Source organism: Helicoverpa armigera, chromosome 13 (assembly GCF_030705265.1).
Source record: "Helicoverpa armigera isolate CAAS_96S chromosome 13, ASM3070526v1, whole genome shotgun sequence".
Taxonomy (NCBI): domain Eukaryota; kingdom Metazoa; phylum Arthropoda; class Insecta; order Lepidoptera; family Noctuidae; genus Helicoverpa; species Helicoverpa armigera.
The window spans coordinates 3,519,242-3,540,008 of record NC_087132.1 but is presented as its reverse complement, the minus strand read 5'-3'; the positions used below and the strand labels follow the sequence as shown (position 1 = coordinate 3,540,008).

General features: G+C 34.2%; 1 protein-coding gene across 1 annotated transcript; it reads right to left on the bottom strand.

Moving 5' to 3' along the window:
• Positions 1-1,174: 1,174 nt before the first annotated feature.
• LOC110384424 (thyrostimulin beta-5 subunit) lies at positions 1,175-18,824 on the bottom strand. Its single transcript, XM_021345704.3, has 4 exons — positions 18,713-18,824; positions 18,131-18,319; positions 9,829-9,987; positions 1,175-1,285 (listed from the first exon to the last, which is right to left on the bottom strand). Exons 2-4 carry the CDS (start codon positions 18,311-18,313, stop codon positions 1,175-1,177), a joined length of 453 nt encoding a protein of 150 aa, XP_021201379.3. The 5' UTR covers positions 18,314-18,319; positions 18,713-18,824.
• Positions 18,825-20,767: the final 1,943 nt, after the last annotated feature.

The following is a 20,767-nucleotide window of genomic DNA, read 5'->3' as shown; positions in this document are numbered from 1 at the left end:
AATAGTGAAAGGTATGTGATAAGTTTGTTATGTTTTTTTTCCTTATGTCCGTGATATTCTTCTGGTGTTATACTTATTTTATACCTATACAATACAACATTCGTTAACACTTGAATATTACGATATGATAAAATGAAGTGATTTTTGAGTGCATTAAAGTTATTTCAAAATTGTTTAGTAATTAACGTACTGTTCGTATTTGTTTTAGAACTAAGAGTAATTATTAGATACTGTTGAAAAATTTAAAAGAGCTTTAAGAATTTGAATTGATCTAGAAGAAAATGGTTCCCAAAATGTATATCTTTTGCCTTGCAAGCCTTCCATTTTATATCCTATTCGTTGTAAGTTCTTTCCAGAATAAATAAAGCTACAAACAGTTTCAGGCAACCGTGACTGAGTGTTTATAGTGACAATAATGTAAGGGTAGCGACAGGTATCTTCCCTGAGCACCATTAGGTAAACCGACCCACTGGCACCTGATTCTTATATATTGCATGGGACAACGGCTGACACAAAATAAAATGGTTATATTGCATTGCGGGTTGGTTGTGGGTCAATACTTCGAAGATTACTTTTGCACTTCGAGTACCAGGGTAGCGTAAAGCTGGAGAGTATTTTATAGGTACTTCCCAGATGATCATGACGAGGTATTATTTATTTGTGTGTTGGCTGTGTATGTGTGCATACATTTTTGATTATGGGATATTTTTGTGTCCTCCGTGTATTATTGGAAATGAATTCATAATACAAGGTGTCTTTGATGACATTTTAGCAGAAAGTTCTTTGTAAATTATTTTATTGTAGTTGAATAAATGAAATAGTAGTTTCATGGACATTTTGACAAAGCGATTATTCATCTAGAAAGGGTTTCTTTTTGTAAATAAAAAACGGTTTTAAAAATAAAATATTTTATTATTTAAACATTGGTATACATTTTTTACATATTGTTTGTGGGTAATAATAATTTATGAATTTACCTACTTACATTTATAATGAGTTATTTATAGAGATTGATAATTTTGTACAACATAAGTACTAGCTTCTGCCCGCAATGTCGTGCCTTTATATTGAAACTGAAACTGTTGACATCAAAATAGGTACCGGTTTTAATATCTGTACTTACTATAGTCTTACATATTGTGGCCTTATCTCTCTTTTAAATGGCTATTATTGTTTATTCGTTATATTCTTCCTCCAGATCTTCAAAGTCCATACCGTCTACTCCGTCCATTAGAGTTGAGTTTGGTGGCATCCACTCGCAGCTCGTATATTCAGATGAACATACCTGTCACAGAAATAAATATTCTTTAAACAGTACTTTCAAACCATTGGTTTTTTAATGCGCCACAGATCTATACGACAAAAAAACTATCGCGTTTTATGTTTGGACCGATACTTGTCAATTGTTCATTCGCATAGTTGATCCACTCGGAAAACCCGCTAGTGTGAATAGTCTGTTGGTTTGACAGCTAACAGCACCGAATTGTTGTTGAGTGTCTGCGATTTACTAAAAGGAATATATTGTAATTGGTTTATGCTATAAAATTCGAACTCGAGAAGTCCTACGGTACTCATAAGCGTACCCGCAATGATATTAAAATATTCATAATTTAACAGGAATTTTCTGATTTCGCATTATCATTCTGTTTACAACTGCTGAACTGCAAACGATGCCCTGCTCATTTGCAGAATTCCAAATTCAGTTTTAGGCGGAACACACATTTAACAGCTATGTTCGAAATTGTGCTATTGGTAGACTTGTCTATTCAATAGAACTGAAAGTCAATATCAGTTAGTTATCTGGTATTAAGGTTAAATATTAGCTGAAATCGTTAGTTTGTACCGTGACTGCGGCCGGTCGTTCGGAAATTGTGCTCACTGGCAGACGTCGGAGAATGATTTATTGAACACGGATTTATGGCGGGATGAGTGGATTCTTTTAACTTTTAGCTACGGGTAATTGGATGTATGTAGCGGCAATATTTATAAAGTGTATTTGTTTTAAGTGTGTAATTTTGATTTTTGAGTGAAATGGTATAAAATCATGAGTTATTTTAAATGTAAATATCAAGTGAAAAGCCTCCGAAATACATTTTTGTATATTTCGGTTTCGATTGCATGCCAAATATCGAATTGAAAAAGTTTTAGTTGGGGCTACCAATTATCGTAAATCAGGACAAAAGTGTCATGGACTCCTATGTTAACTCAACATTGACTTGAAGCAAATCTCTCGCAGTAAAAGAGCAACCTCTTCTCTCACAGCATTCAGACTTCACCTACAACTAACAAATCACCAAGAGGAAGCCCAGAAACAATAATGGTCATTCAAAAATAGCCATTATACACAACCGTTTAAAGCCTATTCATGATTTACTGGTCGGTGTACGTTAAACAATGGATGTTTACGAGGCGTCGTGTTTTCCCGCCACAGCTGATCAATATGGCCGCCGCATTCACGCCACAAGCCGTGTTTTACATGACACTCGCCCACACGTTTGAACTTAGAACATAAATACTAGTGCTATTTGGCTGGGGTAATAAGTTCGTATCTGTTTTTTGGTTGGTCTAGAAGTCTTGATTCTAAAGTCTAGAAGGATCAATGTGGCTGTAAATTTTCTACTCGTAGAAGTAGATTGATTTACAAGTCAGTTTTTGTTTCTCAATCCTCATTTATTGGGGCAGAATTAATAATTAAGTAAAACCGGTAGATACAATAATAAATAATAATGAACATTCTAAAATTGAAGTAGTGTGAAGTGACTAACCGTTTTCCCGTGGTTTCTAATTACTGCCCGTACTGGGATAAAATATAGCCTCCCCTTCTTGCGACGAGTGTAGCTTTCTAACAGTGAAAGATTTTTTAATCGATTTAGTAGTTTCGAAGCTTTTGGGGTACAAACAAACAAAATCTTCTTTTTTCTCAATGTATTAGCATTTTAATCCAGTACAGAAAAACAGTGTAAAAAACTGATAACATAACATTCTAGTAAAGTGGCGTTACAGCAAAATTCCCAGTCTGGTCGTCTATAAGGAACAAAGTCGGAAACATGTAACTTTGCCAACTAAAATATTTTGAACATGTCTGGTTTACTGCACTTGTACTTTATAAGGAAGATGTTACGGGATATAAAATACTTAGTTTCATATTTTAAGTTAACGAGGTTGTAGAATACATAAGCAAAATTTTTTTGTGAATAATTTAAGCTCTATTATAACTTTGGAAATAGATATACTTAATTTTCATCACGGCTGAAGTTGTTGAACCCAATTCATCTGTAATTGTGATAGTGAAGATAAAGAATTTATTCCTAGGAGGATACTAATAATTCTTCTAAAAGTTAACATAAAAAAATTATGCTCAGCCAGAAGTAATAAACTAGTAAAGTATTTTCACTATAATTCTAGTCCTTTGATAGTCAAAGAGTTCTGCAACGGTATTTTTAATACTCTATAACAATAAGAAGGATTACCTTCTGTGTTTCTGCGTTCTTTAAAAAGAAAACACCGTGAAAATATTAGAGTACCCACTTTTGTTATGTCGCAAGTCAAAGCTCCTTTTTGACATAGAAACAGCCATTTATGAAATTTATTTTAAGAGGACTTGTCTTATTTATGAAGAGCTGAATTTTTATTTACCTTTCAGAATTATACTAAAAACGAAAATAATGAATATTTTTGTGAAATATGTTCTTTAACCTGATTTAAGATTGATGTTTCCGTGTAAATGTTTAGTGAAAATAAGAAAATTGTCCAATGAAACGATTTCGTTTTCCTTGTTTCCCAAATTAACAAACACGTAGTGCACGTATGTGTGTGTGTGACATGAAACTACATGAAACTTTTCGCATAGATAAGACATTATTTAAATAGTCATGCAGAAGAATACTATTTTTCAAACAACTTAACTCTGTAGCATGGTACACGGTAAGGTCAATTATAAATCGTTCTAGAAACGTCTACAAGTAATACTTCAATTTAATATGTACTACATAAAGTTTGTATTCTCGACCCCGTGATCCGGGAGCTTTTCCCAATTACTACGCGATCGGCTTCGGTCTAACTCAATACAGAATATCAATATTTAACCTGGAGCTACTGTCATCTTACAGGTTGTACCCAATTATCGGGAAATACTGGTATTCTTAGGTAGGATCAGGAGTCGGCACGTAATGATGGATAGACTTATCTTTGTAGTACATGTGTGATCAATTTCGTAGTTTGATATTTGCGTGTATATCGCGTAAGGATAAAAAAATAATGTATTAGCAAAATGAGGTATGTAAATGTTTGAACGTCGAATTATGGACGGATCAAAATGAGAGGAATAAGAAGTACAGTTTGTAGCACCTGAGGACCAGTTTAACAGTAAAATATTTTTCTTTGTACCCTACCAAAATCCACTGTTCTTAAAAAAAATAGCCAGTTGTTAATTAATCATAGTTACTGTAACAAGTTTACTGAAATATTACAACTTTTTAACATCTCATAATCACCTACGGGCAATCACACACTGCCAGACTTGGAAACATAGACACGGCTACCCTTTTGAAGCATACTAAGTAAGCGAACATTTAAGCATTTTCCCGTGTGGAGGTACATTAAAAAACCTTTCTATTCGTTGAACGAGCGACATTTATTCCGTCCAGCATTGCCAAACGAGGTACGGACGTACGGTATGTAGATTTTGTCGGAAACTGCAAGAATTACGAACAGGCGGCTGCATTTATAGTACCTGCAGACTGCACACTAAACTGTCGGCCAACAGTTGACCGATGGTTGGCAAAAAAATATTTGGTAACTAGCTTCTGCCAGCGGTTTCACCCGCATCCCGTGGAAACCTCTACCCGAACCCGGATAAAAAGTTTATAATATTAGTATAGATAAAACCTTGATTCTAATCAAATTGTTCAATCGGTCCGATACTGGCTACATGCCTGATCTCTGTAATGTGCGTACTACCGTTCATCTTCATACTGATATGAGCCCAAACGAACTATCGGCCGACTAAAAGTTTGCAGTGTGCGACTACTCTTACTAATCACATACCCAGCTTTTATAGACCATAAACTGGCTACTTATAGCAAAGGATTTTTAAAATTAAGCTCATGTCAACGAAATGAAGTTGTAAAATATTTTCACTTATAATACCACAAGAGCTTCAAAATTATCGGGTATTTTCCGATAGGTTCGTTGCAAACAAATGAAGGAGTCAAGTTTTTCAGGTTAAAAAATAACGAGCGCGAAGCGCGAGTGATTTTTCCTGAAAAACTTGACGACTTTATTTGTTTGCAGGGAACCTTGAGGGAAATGCCAGATAATTATGAAGCTCGTGTGGTATTCGGGAGATTATTTTTCCGTCCCAAATGTCGGCCACAACCTGTCAGTTTGACGTAGCAACGACCAGAGAAAATATTCAAAAAATTTTCAGTATAATACCATGTAGGTTGTACCACGTGACGTCGAATGGTGCAATTCTATTGGTCGATATTTGGGTCGGAAAAATAATCAGTATAATACCATGTAGGTTGTACCACGTGACGTCGAATGGTGCAATTCTATTGGTCGATATTTGGGTCGGAAAAATAATCAATAGAATTCGGAATTTTATGATAGGTATTCATATAAATATTTTTATGGTTTGGCTAGCTGTATTATAGTGAAATATAAAATTCCTAGTTATAGAATAAACAGTTTGTGGTTAGATTCTGGAATTGGCTTTGTTATAAAAAATATTTGATTGTTTCAAATTCACTTTAATTTTATTAAAAAGAGTTCTTGAAACTCTAGCAGGTATTCAATGACAAAGATACATTTACTGACGATGTTCCATATTTAATATATGATAGTATATCTAGTTCCTGATCTTGACTCTAAGCCAAGGGAGCAGTGTCATTTCAATTATGGAGATCAAAGTGCAGAGCCATTTAGAAGCTCAACACATCTAGTAGCTGTCCAACATACATTTGTGTAACACCAATGACAAAATGTATCAAAAAATTATACTTTTGCTGGGTATGCAAAATTATAGGAGCTGTGACTATCGAAAAAAAAAGTGGAGTTAAATTTTCCTCTAACTTACTTACTTATAGATTATGAAATACTAATGATTGAAGCAGCTTGAAGTATCAATTTTTAATATAAAAAAGCGATACTCTGTATACTCCACACAAATATCATACTCATACTGGGTACGACACAATCTCCAAATGTATTGTTATTCAACAATTCTGTCTGACACGCAATTTTGCCAAATTGAATAAAGCTCTATACTAAGTGACTTATTTTTAGAAACGCAAATTGTTCATATAGCTTTAACAGACGAATTAAGAAAATCTTTTAAAGGTAAACAAAAGAATTTTATGTTAAAGAATTTTTCCGTTTATTTTCTACGTGAAAATTAGCTGTGTACAGTAATTTGGTGGGTGAAAATGTACAGTTGCTTAATAAAGAAACAGATTATGTTTGAGCTCTTAAGAAGGTTGTGTACTACTTCATAATGTATTAAAGTTGTGTCGAGTAGCCTCGTTAAGCTGTTGCCACAACTTTGTGATGGGAGTTCATAATTGCGACGCCGTTATACCATCTTGCAACATGTAATGTGTGATCTTGCAACATATTGTACGAGACGTACATTATCTCGAAACAAAAATAGTTCTTTGCGGTTCCACTCTTATTTTTAGTATGAATACATGACATTCAACAGGGTAAAAGTTTTACGTCCTAGTTTAGAACTTTTAATCTGTACTTAAAATGTACTTAACATAATAAGTAAGGGATGACGTCGCCTGAAGTCGCATAGGCTATTAATAATTTCAATACCTTTCCCAGAATTCCATTCCTATCACAAAGTCCTTAGAAACGGGTAGCCAGTTCTATTCTAAGAGAAGAACGTGTGACATACTTCAGTACCACAAAACTAGACCGAACACCGATACCACACAACATTGTTCTAAGTTAAGCTTTTGTTACCAAACTTAGTTTAGCCTAAGTTTAGAAATCCATGTATTAAGTTGAATTAATTTGTCTCAGAGCCAGCAAATAATAGCCTGCTTTATTATTTTATTGTTGAAATAAACTGCGGCGTTTAAGGATTTGTAGGTGCGGCCTAAAGGATATTGATGACAGCAAAGGGGAGGCATAAAACCCTGATTTGTGTACCGTTTTAGAATAAATGTTTCGGGGAAAGTCAGGAACACAGGGCAATTTGGGTTTTATCTTATGATAGCTGTGTCCTGCGGTTTTATTCACTCGTCGTAAACAAAATTAGACGACCTCTGTGGCGCAATGGTCACCAAGCCGGACTGCCAAATCGGAGGTCCCGGGTTCGATTCCCGGTTCGGTCGACATTTGTGTGATGAGCATACTTGTTGGCCGTGGTCTGGGTGTTACAATATGTATTTATAAATATGTATATGTGTAACTATATGTAGTTTATCAGTTGTGTTAGCACCCATAACACAAGTTAATTAATAACTTACCATGGGGCTAACCAACCGTGTGTGAAAAGGTGTCCCGACATTATTTATTTATTTATATTATTTAAAAATCTTTGCCCTTTCGTAATTTTTTCTCGCCTAATGGGAAATAACGTTATGCTAAATATTATTTTAATCCTTGTCAAGTATGAGGCTGCCAAATGTTAGAAGGACCCCATTGCTTTACAAACCAAATCTGGCTAAATTTTAGTTCTTTTTATTTGTTAATTTATAGATAGATACTTATTCAATAATCTACTAAATAAACAAGTTATTATTCATAAAGGTAGTTCAAAGACCTACCATATTTTCCTTTCTTAAAAACCAGGTCAGAGCGACTTAGGTATAAAAATAGTTTTATTTAAAGAAGAATATTAAGATACACAAAGCCTCTTAGTGATATATTGAAGACCTTGGTACACAAAGGTTTTGTATCCTAGAAGTTTATTTTTTTAGGTGACACGAGCAGGTCCTGACGTTGGGAACAATATTGTATCCAGTGTCTGTATAAGGAGGGATATTTATGATATTTCTAGAAAAAATTACAGTCCATTAAGTATGCCATTAATAATTTTGGATTGAAAAAAAACAACATAAGGTACATGAATATATACAGGTACATAAATAAAACAGTTACACAGTATATACTCGCACTTACCTACTCTTTTAACGTGCAAAAAGCACTGTGTTAAAAGCGAAAGACCTAAAAGATTATAGCTCGATTAGCTATTATTTATGTACTTCATGAGCATGGAGTACGAGTAAGCTAGTGGATCCCGAAGCGCTATTGTCTCATAACTTTTTATGTCTCACCTAAATATTTCTCAAGACCTTACTGAATGAGCAACACAAGATTGTTCTATATAAAACAGGTTTGTCTTAAATTTCCTCAGAAGCCTATTTGTATGCAATAAAAAGTGCGCCAACGAACAAATACGGACCTTTCAAAGACAAAAGGAGGATTTTATAGGTAATTTACCGATGTTTTTCCGTTTGAGTTATATGGTCTTTGTTTTATTTGGAAAATTCGCGATTTATGTGTTAATTTTAGTACTTTTTTGTCGCTGTTTATCAAAGCCCAATAAAAAAGCTGTTTTGTTTTGTTGTCGGTATTTATTTGTGCTAACGACAGGCTTTTGTTTAGGCTTGCTAATGAGACGATCAAATGATTTTTAGGCAAGATGAATGTATTCTCGTTATTATTTTGGAAATGTGACTCGATCGTAAATCGATCTTCTTAAGATGAAAATTTCATAGTCTAGCGTTCATACTACTTCGTACTACTCTAGCAGAAATTGAATACAGCGAGCAGATAGCTTTCAATATGCCGAGAGAAGTTCTTAGCTATCATAGCACTTACTAACATGACTATCGAAACAATGGTTCTTACCCATCCTATGCTTTCATGGTTTATTCGATACTCTGTATATTCTGTATAGTTGAAAGTCTTGACCTACAACGGTTCTTTTTCAATCGATAATCAGCACGTGATTTTAAAATGTATAAATGCGACTAAATTATATAACACTAGCCCGCAGCTTCGCCCGCGTGGTGTTTTGTTAAAAAGCAGCCTATGTGTTAGCACCTTTCAATCAAACCGGTTCAGCCATTTTTGCGTGAAAGAATAACAAACCTACAACCATACATTTAAAAAAAAACACATGTATTATATTAAGTAGCAGGATTGGTCTTGAGTTCACTAACATCGCATGCCATAAAGTAATACTTAGTGAGTGATCCGTCATGCCTATATACAACCTTAAATAAAATAAATAAATAAGCCCAAACCAATCTACTATTATACTTGTTATATACTATACTTGTATAGGGTCCAACATTTCCATGACCTAGCGCGACGCGGCGTCTGTCGGAACTATTAAGGTATACTTAGTCACTTCTTACTCCACTTACGAAGAGGGTCGACCATTTATATGCAAATCTCTAAAACAAAAAATCCGACGCCTCATCGGCCTTGTGATACGAAGCGTTTTTAAACCACTAACGAGTTTCTTGGTTCCATTTCTAAGTTCTAATTAAGATTTCTTTGACACGGATTTTATTACGTCCTATTTTGTCTTACAGGATTTTTATAGAGGTATTGAGTAGTGGGTACTTACTACTAATATAATCTGCAGCCGTTTTTCACCCTGGTGATTTCTGTACCTTCTTCCACAACTAACGACACAAGAATGGCGTTAAAAACCGCCCAGAAGATCCGCCAGTGTAGAAATGAGAAAACGGTGTTAGGCATTCTACCCAACGACGAATACTCATTATTTTATTTTTATATTTCTCATCTTACTTTTGCATGACATTCTCAATAATCACTACAAAATAATATTATTTCAATTACCTTGCACCGGCACTCCTCAGCTGCAATATAATGGAAGACATCGGTGCCTGTCGCCACTCCCGCGTCACAGTGTCGCAGACGCACCATCAATGGTCGTCGGCTTCCGTACAAGCACACGGGGTGGTGGGACTTCTTGAATGGAAACTCCCAGTCTGAAATCTAGTGAAAGATTTTTAGAAATAATTTGACGAACCCGATGGTGCAATGGCCATCATGCCGGAATGCTGAGATCCCGGGTTCGATTCCCGGTACGGTCGTCATATGGCATGCTTGATGGCTGTGGTCTGCGTGTTATTATAATATATCTATGTACATGTACCTAGTCTACTAGTTAGTAGTGGAATATATGAAATTCAAGAAACAAGAATGCTAAAAGCAACTTCAATTTAATAAAGGCATTTGTGAACAAAAATTACTCGTAATTTTAAAGTAAACCTCTAAAGAAAGTCTAACTTACTCGCATATTTAATCTTTCTTATGAACCGCAAGATATTTTTAAACAAACTCTTAAACACATATAATATTAACTCTTTCGTGAAACCTCAAAATAAGAAGTTTGTTTGTTCTTATCAAGTTTATAACAAAGTTGATGTCTATTTCTAATTAGAAATTAACCATAAGAAACACAGAGTAAACATTAATTAAAGATGTATTATATAGTCATAACAATACTTGCTATTAATGTCATCCTCCGAGCCTTTTTCCCAAACTATGTTGGGGTCGGCTTCCAGTTTAACCGGATTCAGCTGAGTACTAGTGCTTTACAAGAAGCGACTGCCTATCTGACCTCCTCAACCCAGTTACCCGGGCAACCCGATACTCTTTGGTTAGACTGGTGTCAGACTTACTGGCTTCTGACTACCCGTAACGACTGCCAAGGATGTTCAATGACAGCCGGGACCTACAGTTTAACGTGCCATCCGAAACACAGTCATTGGTGTCTAAGATATACTTAGAAAGTACATACAAACTTGGAAAAGTTGCATTGGTACTTGCCTGACCTGGAATCGAACCCGCGCCCTCATACTCGAGAGGTTGGTTCTTTGCCCACTAGGCCACCACGACTCGCTTGCTATTACATACATACATACTTGCTATTAATGTAAGTTTTTATATTATTTTCCATCTTCCATTTCTGTTCGCAATGTATAATGATGAAAATATGTGTAATTATGTGCATTCAATTAATCTGTATGTAACTTAATTAACATAATATCGGACTGAGTATTTCACATGAGCTTTATTAACTTATTGGAATAAGAGTTCATATGATATTATATGTATGACTAACTTATGTATAGTTGTCTCCCTTGCAAGCTGACGGTAAACACACAGTTTATTCAAAAATGTGCCTTTCACAAGAGGTCTTTTTCTCGTACAAGTATCATAGGTACATAAAATATTAAGTGACTAGCTGTTGCCCGCAACTTCGTCTGCGTGGGTAATATAGAATCGTCAAAATACTACTTATCCCGTAGGTGCATTCTTTCACGTGACAGTATAATTAGGATTAGCACTTAGCAGTCGCATAGATTCATTGATCAAGGTTGTGTTGTGGATGTGACCATTTATCTAAACAAAAGAAGTAAAGTTTGTAACGTTGTGGATATCTTTGGATCTAGTCAGACAATTTGGAAAATTATTACGTATGGTTCGTAAGTATATTGACATATTAGTTGGTTGTCAAATCTAATGTCAAATATTATGATTGCGTTCAGAAATTTAACTTAAGATTTATAATTTAATTTGTGACAAAACTTAAGATTTATCTTTCGATTTCTATAGTCTTATAAAAAAAATAATCGGACAGATTAACAACTGAAGTTAGTTAAAATTGAGTTTCTCGAAGCCGACCACTATTTATGTACTATGTATTTTGAGACTATGCAATTTTGTCGCGTTTGTTGAGTTTCAGAACGCGATATTAGATTCTCCAACGCGCACGCGAATTTGAACTTTATGCAGCGGTAATAAATTACAAATTGACTCTCCATTTTATTTAGAAAACGTTTGTATGGGAAATAGAAAAATGCTGTTTTGAAGATTTTCCCGGCAATTATTAGAATTTTTCTCACCTTTTAAACTTTCCCTGGACCTCTACAAACATTTTAAAACCAAAATAAGCCAAATCGGTCCAGCCATTCCGGAGTTTTAGTGAGACTAACGAACAGCAATTCATTTTTATATATAAGAAAAAGATTCGTTCGGTTGTTCACAGAATGTGTAGAAATATACCATCATTATCCTCCTTGAATCCCTACTAATAATTGTAAATGTGAATGTTTGTGTGTTTAAATGTTCTCATGTTGTAACTCGACTATGAAATACATTACAGATGCTATTTAATACAATTTATGACTTATTATATCTTACTAATATAAATCGACCTGTGTTCTGAAATTGCTGATCAGATTGTGATCAAAGGCGCGGATATAATTACGTGGCAAACCGGAGATAGACATAGGATTTTTTCTATCTAGGTAAGCGAAGTTCTGTACCCGGGCGCGGGTGAGTAAATACCACATTTAGATACATGTAAGTAATACTTTAAAACTGGCATATCAACGTATTCCTGTTGGCAACACATACAATGATTTTAGCCAAAAAGTTTTGGCGTTGCTTTATCCTGCGTTAGCGTTCCAGATATTGTTGCGAACAAAGTTATAATGGCCAGTAGAATAAGCTATGATATATTATTTATATTATTTTTTTGTTCTAAGTTTGAATTTTGACTGGAATAAAAATAAGTGGTGCTAGTAGCTTACATTATATTTGTATGATAAAATATATATATTATCAGTTTCTACTACGCAGTTAACTATGAGACGTATGAATGTATCGTCAGTTGATGTCCCATATTTTTAATACGTAGGTCAATAACCCCTTACATTTATACTAAATATATTCATAATATTTCCAAGCTAAAAATATAATAAATACCACCTGAAAATAACAGTATTTGGAACGTACCTAGGTCTCAAGAGACGCTATGATTTCAAAGTTTGAAAGCATTGTAATTTGTCGTAAGGAATAGGTCATTCACCCCAGATTAATCTGAGTAGGTACACGTGTCAAATATAATAATCGGTCACCAACCTCAATCTGTTCAAATTACAATATTTGGGAATCTTCTGAAAAGACGTAATTACTCTGACAAAAACTTCAGGATAAATGTTAACTAAAAGAAATGTTTATACTATAATTGAAGAAATTCACAAATTAAATGATATTTATTCATTTGAATTTCCCGTTGAAAGGCTATGTCCTACACACATTTTCTCTCAAACAAAACATTTTTTTTGAAGTAATATTTATTGCTGCTTGAAATAATGAAAAGCAAGCAGATTACCTGTCAAAAGAAAATTATTGCCTTCCTACACAGCTATGTTGGCGACTAATTTGATGTTTTAAATATATTCTTCCTGAAGTGAGTGGGTATACAATATACTTTATTGTGCTAAGAATTTAACTGCATACTAATTTCCTTATGATGTTCAAACAAAGATTTTGATTCACCTTTAAAAGTTTGGGACCTTGCTATCCATTAATGGAAGTGGGCAGAAAATCTTTCACAATATAATGGCATATTTTATAAAAAGGGTAGGTCTTCTAAAAAATATTTCTCTCGAACTAAATATAAGCCTGCCAAACAGCTGATGTAAGGACCAACCATTATACTTATGAGTATTTTCTCTACTGAACTAAATGTATTGTTAGTGTTGTTTTTTCTAAGAAAAAGTGCCCATGTCAATATGAACTCATCAATGTCTTATTTTTGCTCAACTTAAAGGTGCTTCCTCACTGGGGGCATTCACCTATATGTAACGTTACAGATTTGAGCATTACATCAGTCAGAAAAGAACCAAAAAATATGGTATATGGTCATAAGACTCACGTTTTCCTAGTTTTTTTTCGCGGGCATTTTTATAATTAAGTAATCATTTAATTCAGTCCCAATACCTCTATTATGTACGCCAACTCAACAATTTAAGTTTTAGGTTAATACTACTATAATTGGTAGCCACAGGGCAGGCTTGCCTAAATAGTAGCCTGTCGAATACATTTGAATAATGGTAATGTTTCTGGGTAAATAAATGTTAGTATTATAATTGAATAATAGGCGAATGTTCGTTGGTCAAACCGAATATCGAATGTTACATTACAGGTGTGTGGTCCCGGTGGGACAACACCTTAAAAGAACTTAAGGACTACTGAGAAAAAGGAACAAATTATAAATGCAAAGGGTACTACATAGCGTTTAGGGCCGTACTTATGAATTCATTTTATGATGGTCCTCTTAAAACGCCAATATGGTTCCGTGATAGACAAACGTGGTGGTGTATACGAAGAAGTTTTGAAGGATGTCCTAATAATGTGTCATTGCTGCTGTTCTCTTAAAGCACATCACTATCCTATTTATATACCATCTAATAAAAGTTCACACAAAAATAAAAAACTTTAAATATACGCATTGCTATGACAATTCAATTGAAAACTGCAAATAAAAGTTAAGAGACTTTAAAGTCAATTGACGAAACAAAATTAAAGGACTCCTTAAAACTGCATACGGAACCCTAAAAACTTATTACTGTCCCTTTTCATGATTAAAGTGTGGCTTTTAAATTTGATGGTAGAGGACAGATGGCCGTTGTCATGTGAGAACAAAATGGGGTACAAAGAGTGATCATAGTAGGTACTATAGTAAAATCCTTGGGAAGTTGATTATGTGTGACTTGATCGATTTCTTTTTAAATAGTATGTAGGTATATGACTTTTAAGCTTCGTCGTTCTTATTTCCTTAATGTTGCCGGATGTGGCAGAAAAGTGAAACTCCTCATGATAAAACGCAAACCTCCGAATTGAGCACCTTCCCTTTTTGGGAAGTCGGTCAAAAAACCATGCATTGATTTTATGGCAAACAAACTCGACGCAGGACATTTATTTTATGATATATATGCAGTGATATAGCAGAGTTTACTTTGTTGCTCATTAACCGAAAAATTTATACGACCGAATGATACCGAGAAATCGGTTATTACCGAGAATTGACAACGAATAATAATGATAAAATAAAAACTTAAAATATTGTGTCCAATAACGATGTGAATTGATGACGAAGTTCCACGAAAATTCCTGTAGGCAGAAGTAGAATTTATATAATTCCCAAAGAGACATTTTAAAACGAATATTTTATTAATTACTTGCATAAATACATTAAAATACTTGAATCCTACCGAAATCGTTAACGAATTTGTATTCCTCAATGCAAATACGAAATTAATCTTTAATGATGGGCAGATGTTTCTCATTAAGGAGGATTTCACGCAACAGTTTTATTGAAAAATCGACAGTTAATTTTTATGTTTTTTTCTTTGTAGCATTTTTACAAATACTCCATTTGAGTGTCTTACTTCCCGATTTCCTATTGTTGGTGTGTCAATGAATTATTTTTATCTCGTGGCACTCACAATAAATATTTTCAAATTGTGTAATGTTCGGAGTAGGTAATTCTTTTTTTATCATTTTGATACTAGACTTTATTGTTTGTGGAATCAAGTTATGCATGATCACGTGCTACTAGTAAATATGTATATAGTCTATGGATTGCGATATTTTCACAAAGTTTTATATTACAAAAATATAATGTATGTATGTAATTTTTACCTTGGATTTTGCCAATTTTCAATTTTTTTTTGTATCTGTTCGTAAAACTGACTTTAAAGGATGGACATAACACTCTGATAGAGGAAGAAATTCTACGATAAACGTTTGACCGACCAGCTATATTACCCGACCTCAGAACGAAAGAGTATCGATTAATATTGAATGCTTCGCAACATAAACAGTTTATGAACAAACTTGAAGTCTAGTTAAACGTTAGTTTAGTCTATTCCCTGACATCTTCAGTGGCCCTGTTAACTTCAACAATTAAACTCAGAAATTCATGGAACTCGGAATTAAAGTTTTGCAAACTACAAACTTCAGTAACAACTGATTGATCAAAGTAATGATTAGTTAAATGAAATCGGAATACGTAATTGATACTGAACGGATATTCCGAGTCTGACTGATATTTGCTCAACCCGCTGAGTGTAAACTCCGGTAATAAATAATGAGTATCGATGATAGATGCTCAACTTTCCAATTGACTTTATGAGTGCACTTCGCGTGGATTTTTTAAAGCTCGACTCGGTTTTGATACTTTTTGCTGGTTGGAATATTGAACAAGATTATTTTCAATTGCATTTTATGAAAGTAATTTTTGAAGTCGGTCACCGTTTCAACAAAAACTTGAAAATAGTCAAACCGTTTCAGTTTTGTAAGAACGTGAGGTTATTGTAGGTATGTTTCTTACTCTTTAACGATAAAAATCAGGCCACTTTTCATCCAGCTGCGGGAATCAGATCCCCTGGCCAGCGTGTGAATCCGTGGGCCAGTAATCAGTTGATGGTGATTTCTGAAGATCAAAAAAGATGACAAAGCTTGGTTGAGACGTTTGTTCGGCAGTGAACATCTTTCTGTTAAAATGACGAAGTTAATTGATAGTACATAGATTCATGGTGATGAAAAAAATTTCGTGTCAGTCACTTGATGATGTCCTGTCTATAAGTTTTTCATACCCATTCATAAAGTTACGTTTAAAACGCTATTGTAGCCTTGTAAACACATCCCATCTTCTAGGAATCGCGTAATTTTCAATAACGCTAGTACGAAAGAGCATCCGCCGGATCTCGATTTCCTGTTCGCTGGTTGTTGTTATCATTATATTAATATCTGTTGTTATTTATGTTCAACGCATACGCATTGCATAACAATATTTGCTTTGGTATCCTTTTGTGTTTCTTCTGAGTAATGTGGTACGTTTGTTTGTGAGTCTGTATTATTGAGTTGTTTATTGAATTCTGTGTTGACGTGATTAATTGGTTTCGTGGAATATTTTTTGATTTAGGAAGTATCCAATCTATATCTTGTGATAATTCTATGGTACCCACGTGTTACTTAAGTATTGAATGTGTTCTTTGTAATAAAAATGCATGTGATACATAAAGAGGCAATTATTTACTTTTATAGTGAGATTATAAAAAAAATGGTACTTGCAATTGATTCAGACAATATAACAATGTAATGATGTCAAATGTTAAAATGTTTTTGATTATTTTGGTTTTCATAAGTAGGTATTTTAAAACATTGTGTCTAAACGAAGCTTATCAAACAATAAAACCCCTTTCAAAAATGAGAGAATCAAAAGGATCATTTTGGCAGATAAATATCCGGCCCGGGGCACCGTCCTACATTTTTTTATATCCTTTTCGATTTACCAACATTCGGATTCGTAAATTGGTAAATATTATTTAAAAAATAAACATTTTTGAAATGCAATAATAACCGCAAACCTTTAGGAACGATAATATAGGGGTCGGGAATTATATTTTCTTTGTAAATCATTTATGTTTTTGTTTATTTGATGTTATTTTTAAGGTCAAACTGTCTTCGTTCCCAATAAGATAGAAGCAGGGTATTTTTTTGCTTTTATTGCATAGGTACTATGTTTTTCTATAAGACATAAGATCAATTTAGGTAGCAGATAGGTGCTTACATTAATGTCCCACTGATCGTTTCCAGAAAAATCTTAAGAATACCTACTTTATAATGATATCTAAGGCTAGAACTTATTATCCTAAGGAGACAGATACCTCGAGGTATTTTAATTACGACTCTACTGCGCCTCAGGCACGACTATTAGCCATTTTATTTCGAAACTTCAAAACATTTTTATGTTCGGAACTTAATAATTTAACGTTATTTTTGGTGTCATTGTTTGAAACAACGACAATAAAGTCACGTTTTTTAATGTTTTAATTTCTTAAGTTGTTGTGTGATTGTTTAACTTTTAGAAGGTCATAGGGGTGGTTTACTTGGGGTGCTCGTGGTTTCGTTACAGCCCCATTGATCATGAATACAAGGTCAAGCAATGCTTGGCTTGACAATATTTGTATTAAGTTAAATGATTTTTTTGTACTATTTAGAAGTGATACCAAAATTTCCTTAAGTAGGAAAACTATTATTCAACCCATTGCATTGTACTAGTCTAGATTAAGTTAGGTTTTGCGATTGTTATGAGTATTATTTATTTCTACCATACCAACTGAGCCATTTGTATTAATTCCTTGTGAACTATTCTTGAAATTGTGATGATCTACGCGATTTAGTTGTAGTTTTTTTTTACTAGGATATTTCTTAATTTAAAAAGTATATTTTTGTAATATCTATGTAAATACATTTTAATGTTCACCGTACTCACCTCTCTAGAATCACACCTGCCCCCACAAGCCGGCACTTTGACAGTGTCCCAGCACTTGAGACCGTTCTCATCTGTCTGTTCGGCTCTCGCGAGGTAGACGCGCAACTTGCATGGAGCGGCACCTTTACATGACGTCATCATGCACCATAGTAGTATAGGGAGGAGGAGTGGCTTTATTGACATTGTGGCCTGAAATCAAGATATTTTATTTATATGAAAACAGCAAAAAAATTAAGAGGTTTTCGACTTCGAGTTTGTTTTTTGTGACAAGTTAAATTACATCCAAATAAAAAAAAGTTAGGTACTGCATTGGCATCAGGTCATTAGTTCAAAAAATAATTTTTTTTTGTAGGTAAAATATAACTGGAGTTTAACTGAGCAGTTAACATAATGTTAAATTAACTTTAACTATTTTATCTCTATCTAACTCACAAGAGCTGAACGCGATAAACTATTAAAAGGGATACTGAATATTTAATAACACTATCTCCGTGAAAGTAAAGAGCTTTCTTAAATAATGCGGAGACCACTTCATCTAGTAAGTTAAACACTTTCAGAGCGAGTTAAGATAAGCAAGAGAACCTTTAGTTAAAAAGATTAGTTAATTTCACTTCAATCTAGAGTGGAGAGCACTCGCGAACTAACAATTTGTTGAACAAGGTACGTAGCCTCCGTGTAAAGGGTTACTCCAAACTGTAATCTTCTGCTAACCTTTTTGTACGCCGAGTTCTTCCTCATCGCTTAACATGATAGCTCCCCATTCCGGCTGTTTAACTATAAACGGTCAAGTCAGCCTGTAAAAAGCATATAAAATAACAATATAAAATACATCAACAGAATTTTAGTATTGTATGCAAATTGTGAGTTTTACAGCGCGTAAAGTAGGACGATATTCTATGCCAATGATGTTAAAGGTACCTTTTCTGTTGAAGAGACTTATTGGAATTTCTTTGTTACAAAGGAAAAGCTTTCGTCGCTGGACTCTTTTTTTTTCTGTTTATCACAGTGAAATTATGAATGTAGGCTGGGTCAAGTAAATTAATTATTTGTATGGATTTGTGAAGCAAGCCTTAAATTATAAATCATTTAATAGCATTCATAGTGCGCTCTTTGACTAGTAATCCCCGTACGCAACCCATTGTTCTCAATATCTAACCTATGTCTACCAACACTGTTAAGATGAAAAGCTTGATTGTTACACTAATCTCAGGAAGTAGAAGTAAGTCCGATTTGAAAAAACTTTCAGTAATAGATATAGACTATTTATCGAGGAAAAGAGAAGTTATATACTCGCGCAACATAGTCCTCTGGGAGCAGATTGATGCCGCTGGCAAAAGCGATCTGAGTATAGAATCTAGGTCTTCAGAGTCACCGCTGAAAAACAAAGTAATTCTAATCATTAAACACATCTTTGCACGATTTAACACCAAAAGTAAAATATCCAATCCACATACATTTCAAAGTGTCATTTTTATAAATAAAACGATTCCCCATGAACGATAATAATCAACTGTTAAAAGCCTCATTAACGATTACTGACCTCAATCGTGTCGCAGAATGGAAACTTTAAATAATATATGAAAACCGAGCTGATTCGATAGTAAAGGTAACCATCGCTTTTCGAAAATCATCTTTATTACAGTGACAATAAGAGCTCGAATGCTTTATCAATTAAATGCCAGATCAAATGTAAAGTTTCAAGCACATTGTGATATTATCGTTGTGTGGAATAAAGGCGAGTTTCAGGTGTTATGGCTCTTGTTAACAAATACAGTTTTCTAAGACCTGATAAGATGTAATTATTATTGCTCAAGGAAAAAGTGATAAGTAGGTTCTTAAGTATTTAGGTGTTCCAATGATGACAGTTTGTCAATTAAGAGTGTACACGTTACAAAGTTTTAGTCGGCCGATAGTTGGTTTGGGCTTATAAATCAGTATGAAGATGATTGGAAGTACACGCGTAACAACGAACAGATATTTGTCCGGTATCAGACCGACTAACAACTTTGATTGTATTCACTATTTCCTGAAAAAAAAAAAATTGTCTAACCACCGGGCCAACAGTCATCCGACTGTTTAGTCTGTAGTGCAATCTACGTTGAAATGTTTACGTTATTGAAACATTCACCAAGAAATATTTATTATTCAATTGGCAAAATGGGAATGACAATCCGAACTGTCAGATGTTCGCAATCGTTTCGAGCCCTATGAAAATTATATTTAGAGGTAACTCCGAGTTATTTTCTGCGAACAACATAAATAAAAATAAAAACATAAGTAAGTAAAGAAAATGTGCTGAAAAGGTGGAAAAGGGATTAATTGATCCTCACTACCCCAAATCTGGTAAAAGTTTTCCCACTTCTGTACTTAGATACTTATAACACTCTGTAATCTCGGACCTTTCAATTCGTTAAGTAATAAACCCACGCGTCAAGGGTAAAAGCTTTCTCGAATATACTAAAAGATCATATCTACAAGTAGACGTCTTAACTCTAAAAGGGCCTAAGTACTCGATATTCAATATGAGGAAATGCCCTTTTTCCGAAAAGCCATTTCATTTTGTGACTATATTTAAAGTCCCCTTATAGGCTTCGTGACGGCCCCGATTAAAAAAAAAATGGCAGTTTTATAAAATTA

Coding starts and splice junctions, on each gene's coding strand:
- LOC110384424 (XM_021345704.3), bottom strand. CDS start 18,313: ATGTCAATAAAGCCACTCCTCCTCCCTATACTACTATGGTGCATGATG. Junction 9,988..18,130: donor GCAGGTGTGATTCTAGAGAG/GTGAGTACGGTG, acceptor ATCTTTCACTAG/ATTTCAGACTGGGAGTTTCC. Junction 1,286..9,828: donor CTGAGGAGTGCCGGTGCAAG/GTAATTGAAATA, acceptor TTTCTGTGACAG/GTATGTTCATCTGAATATAC.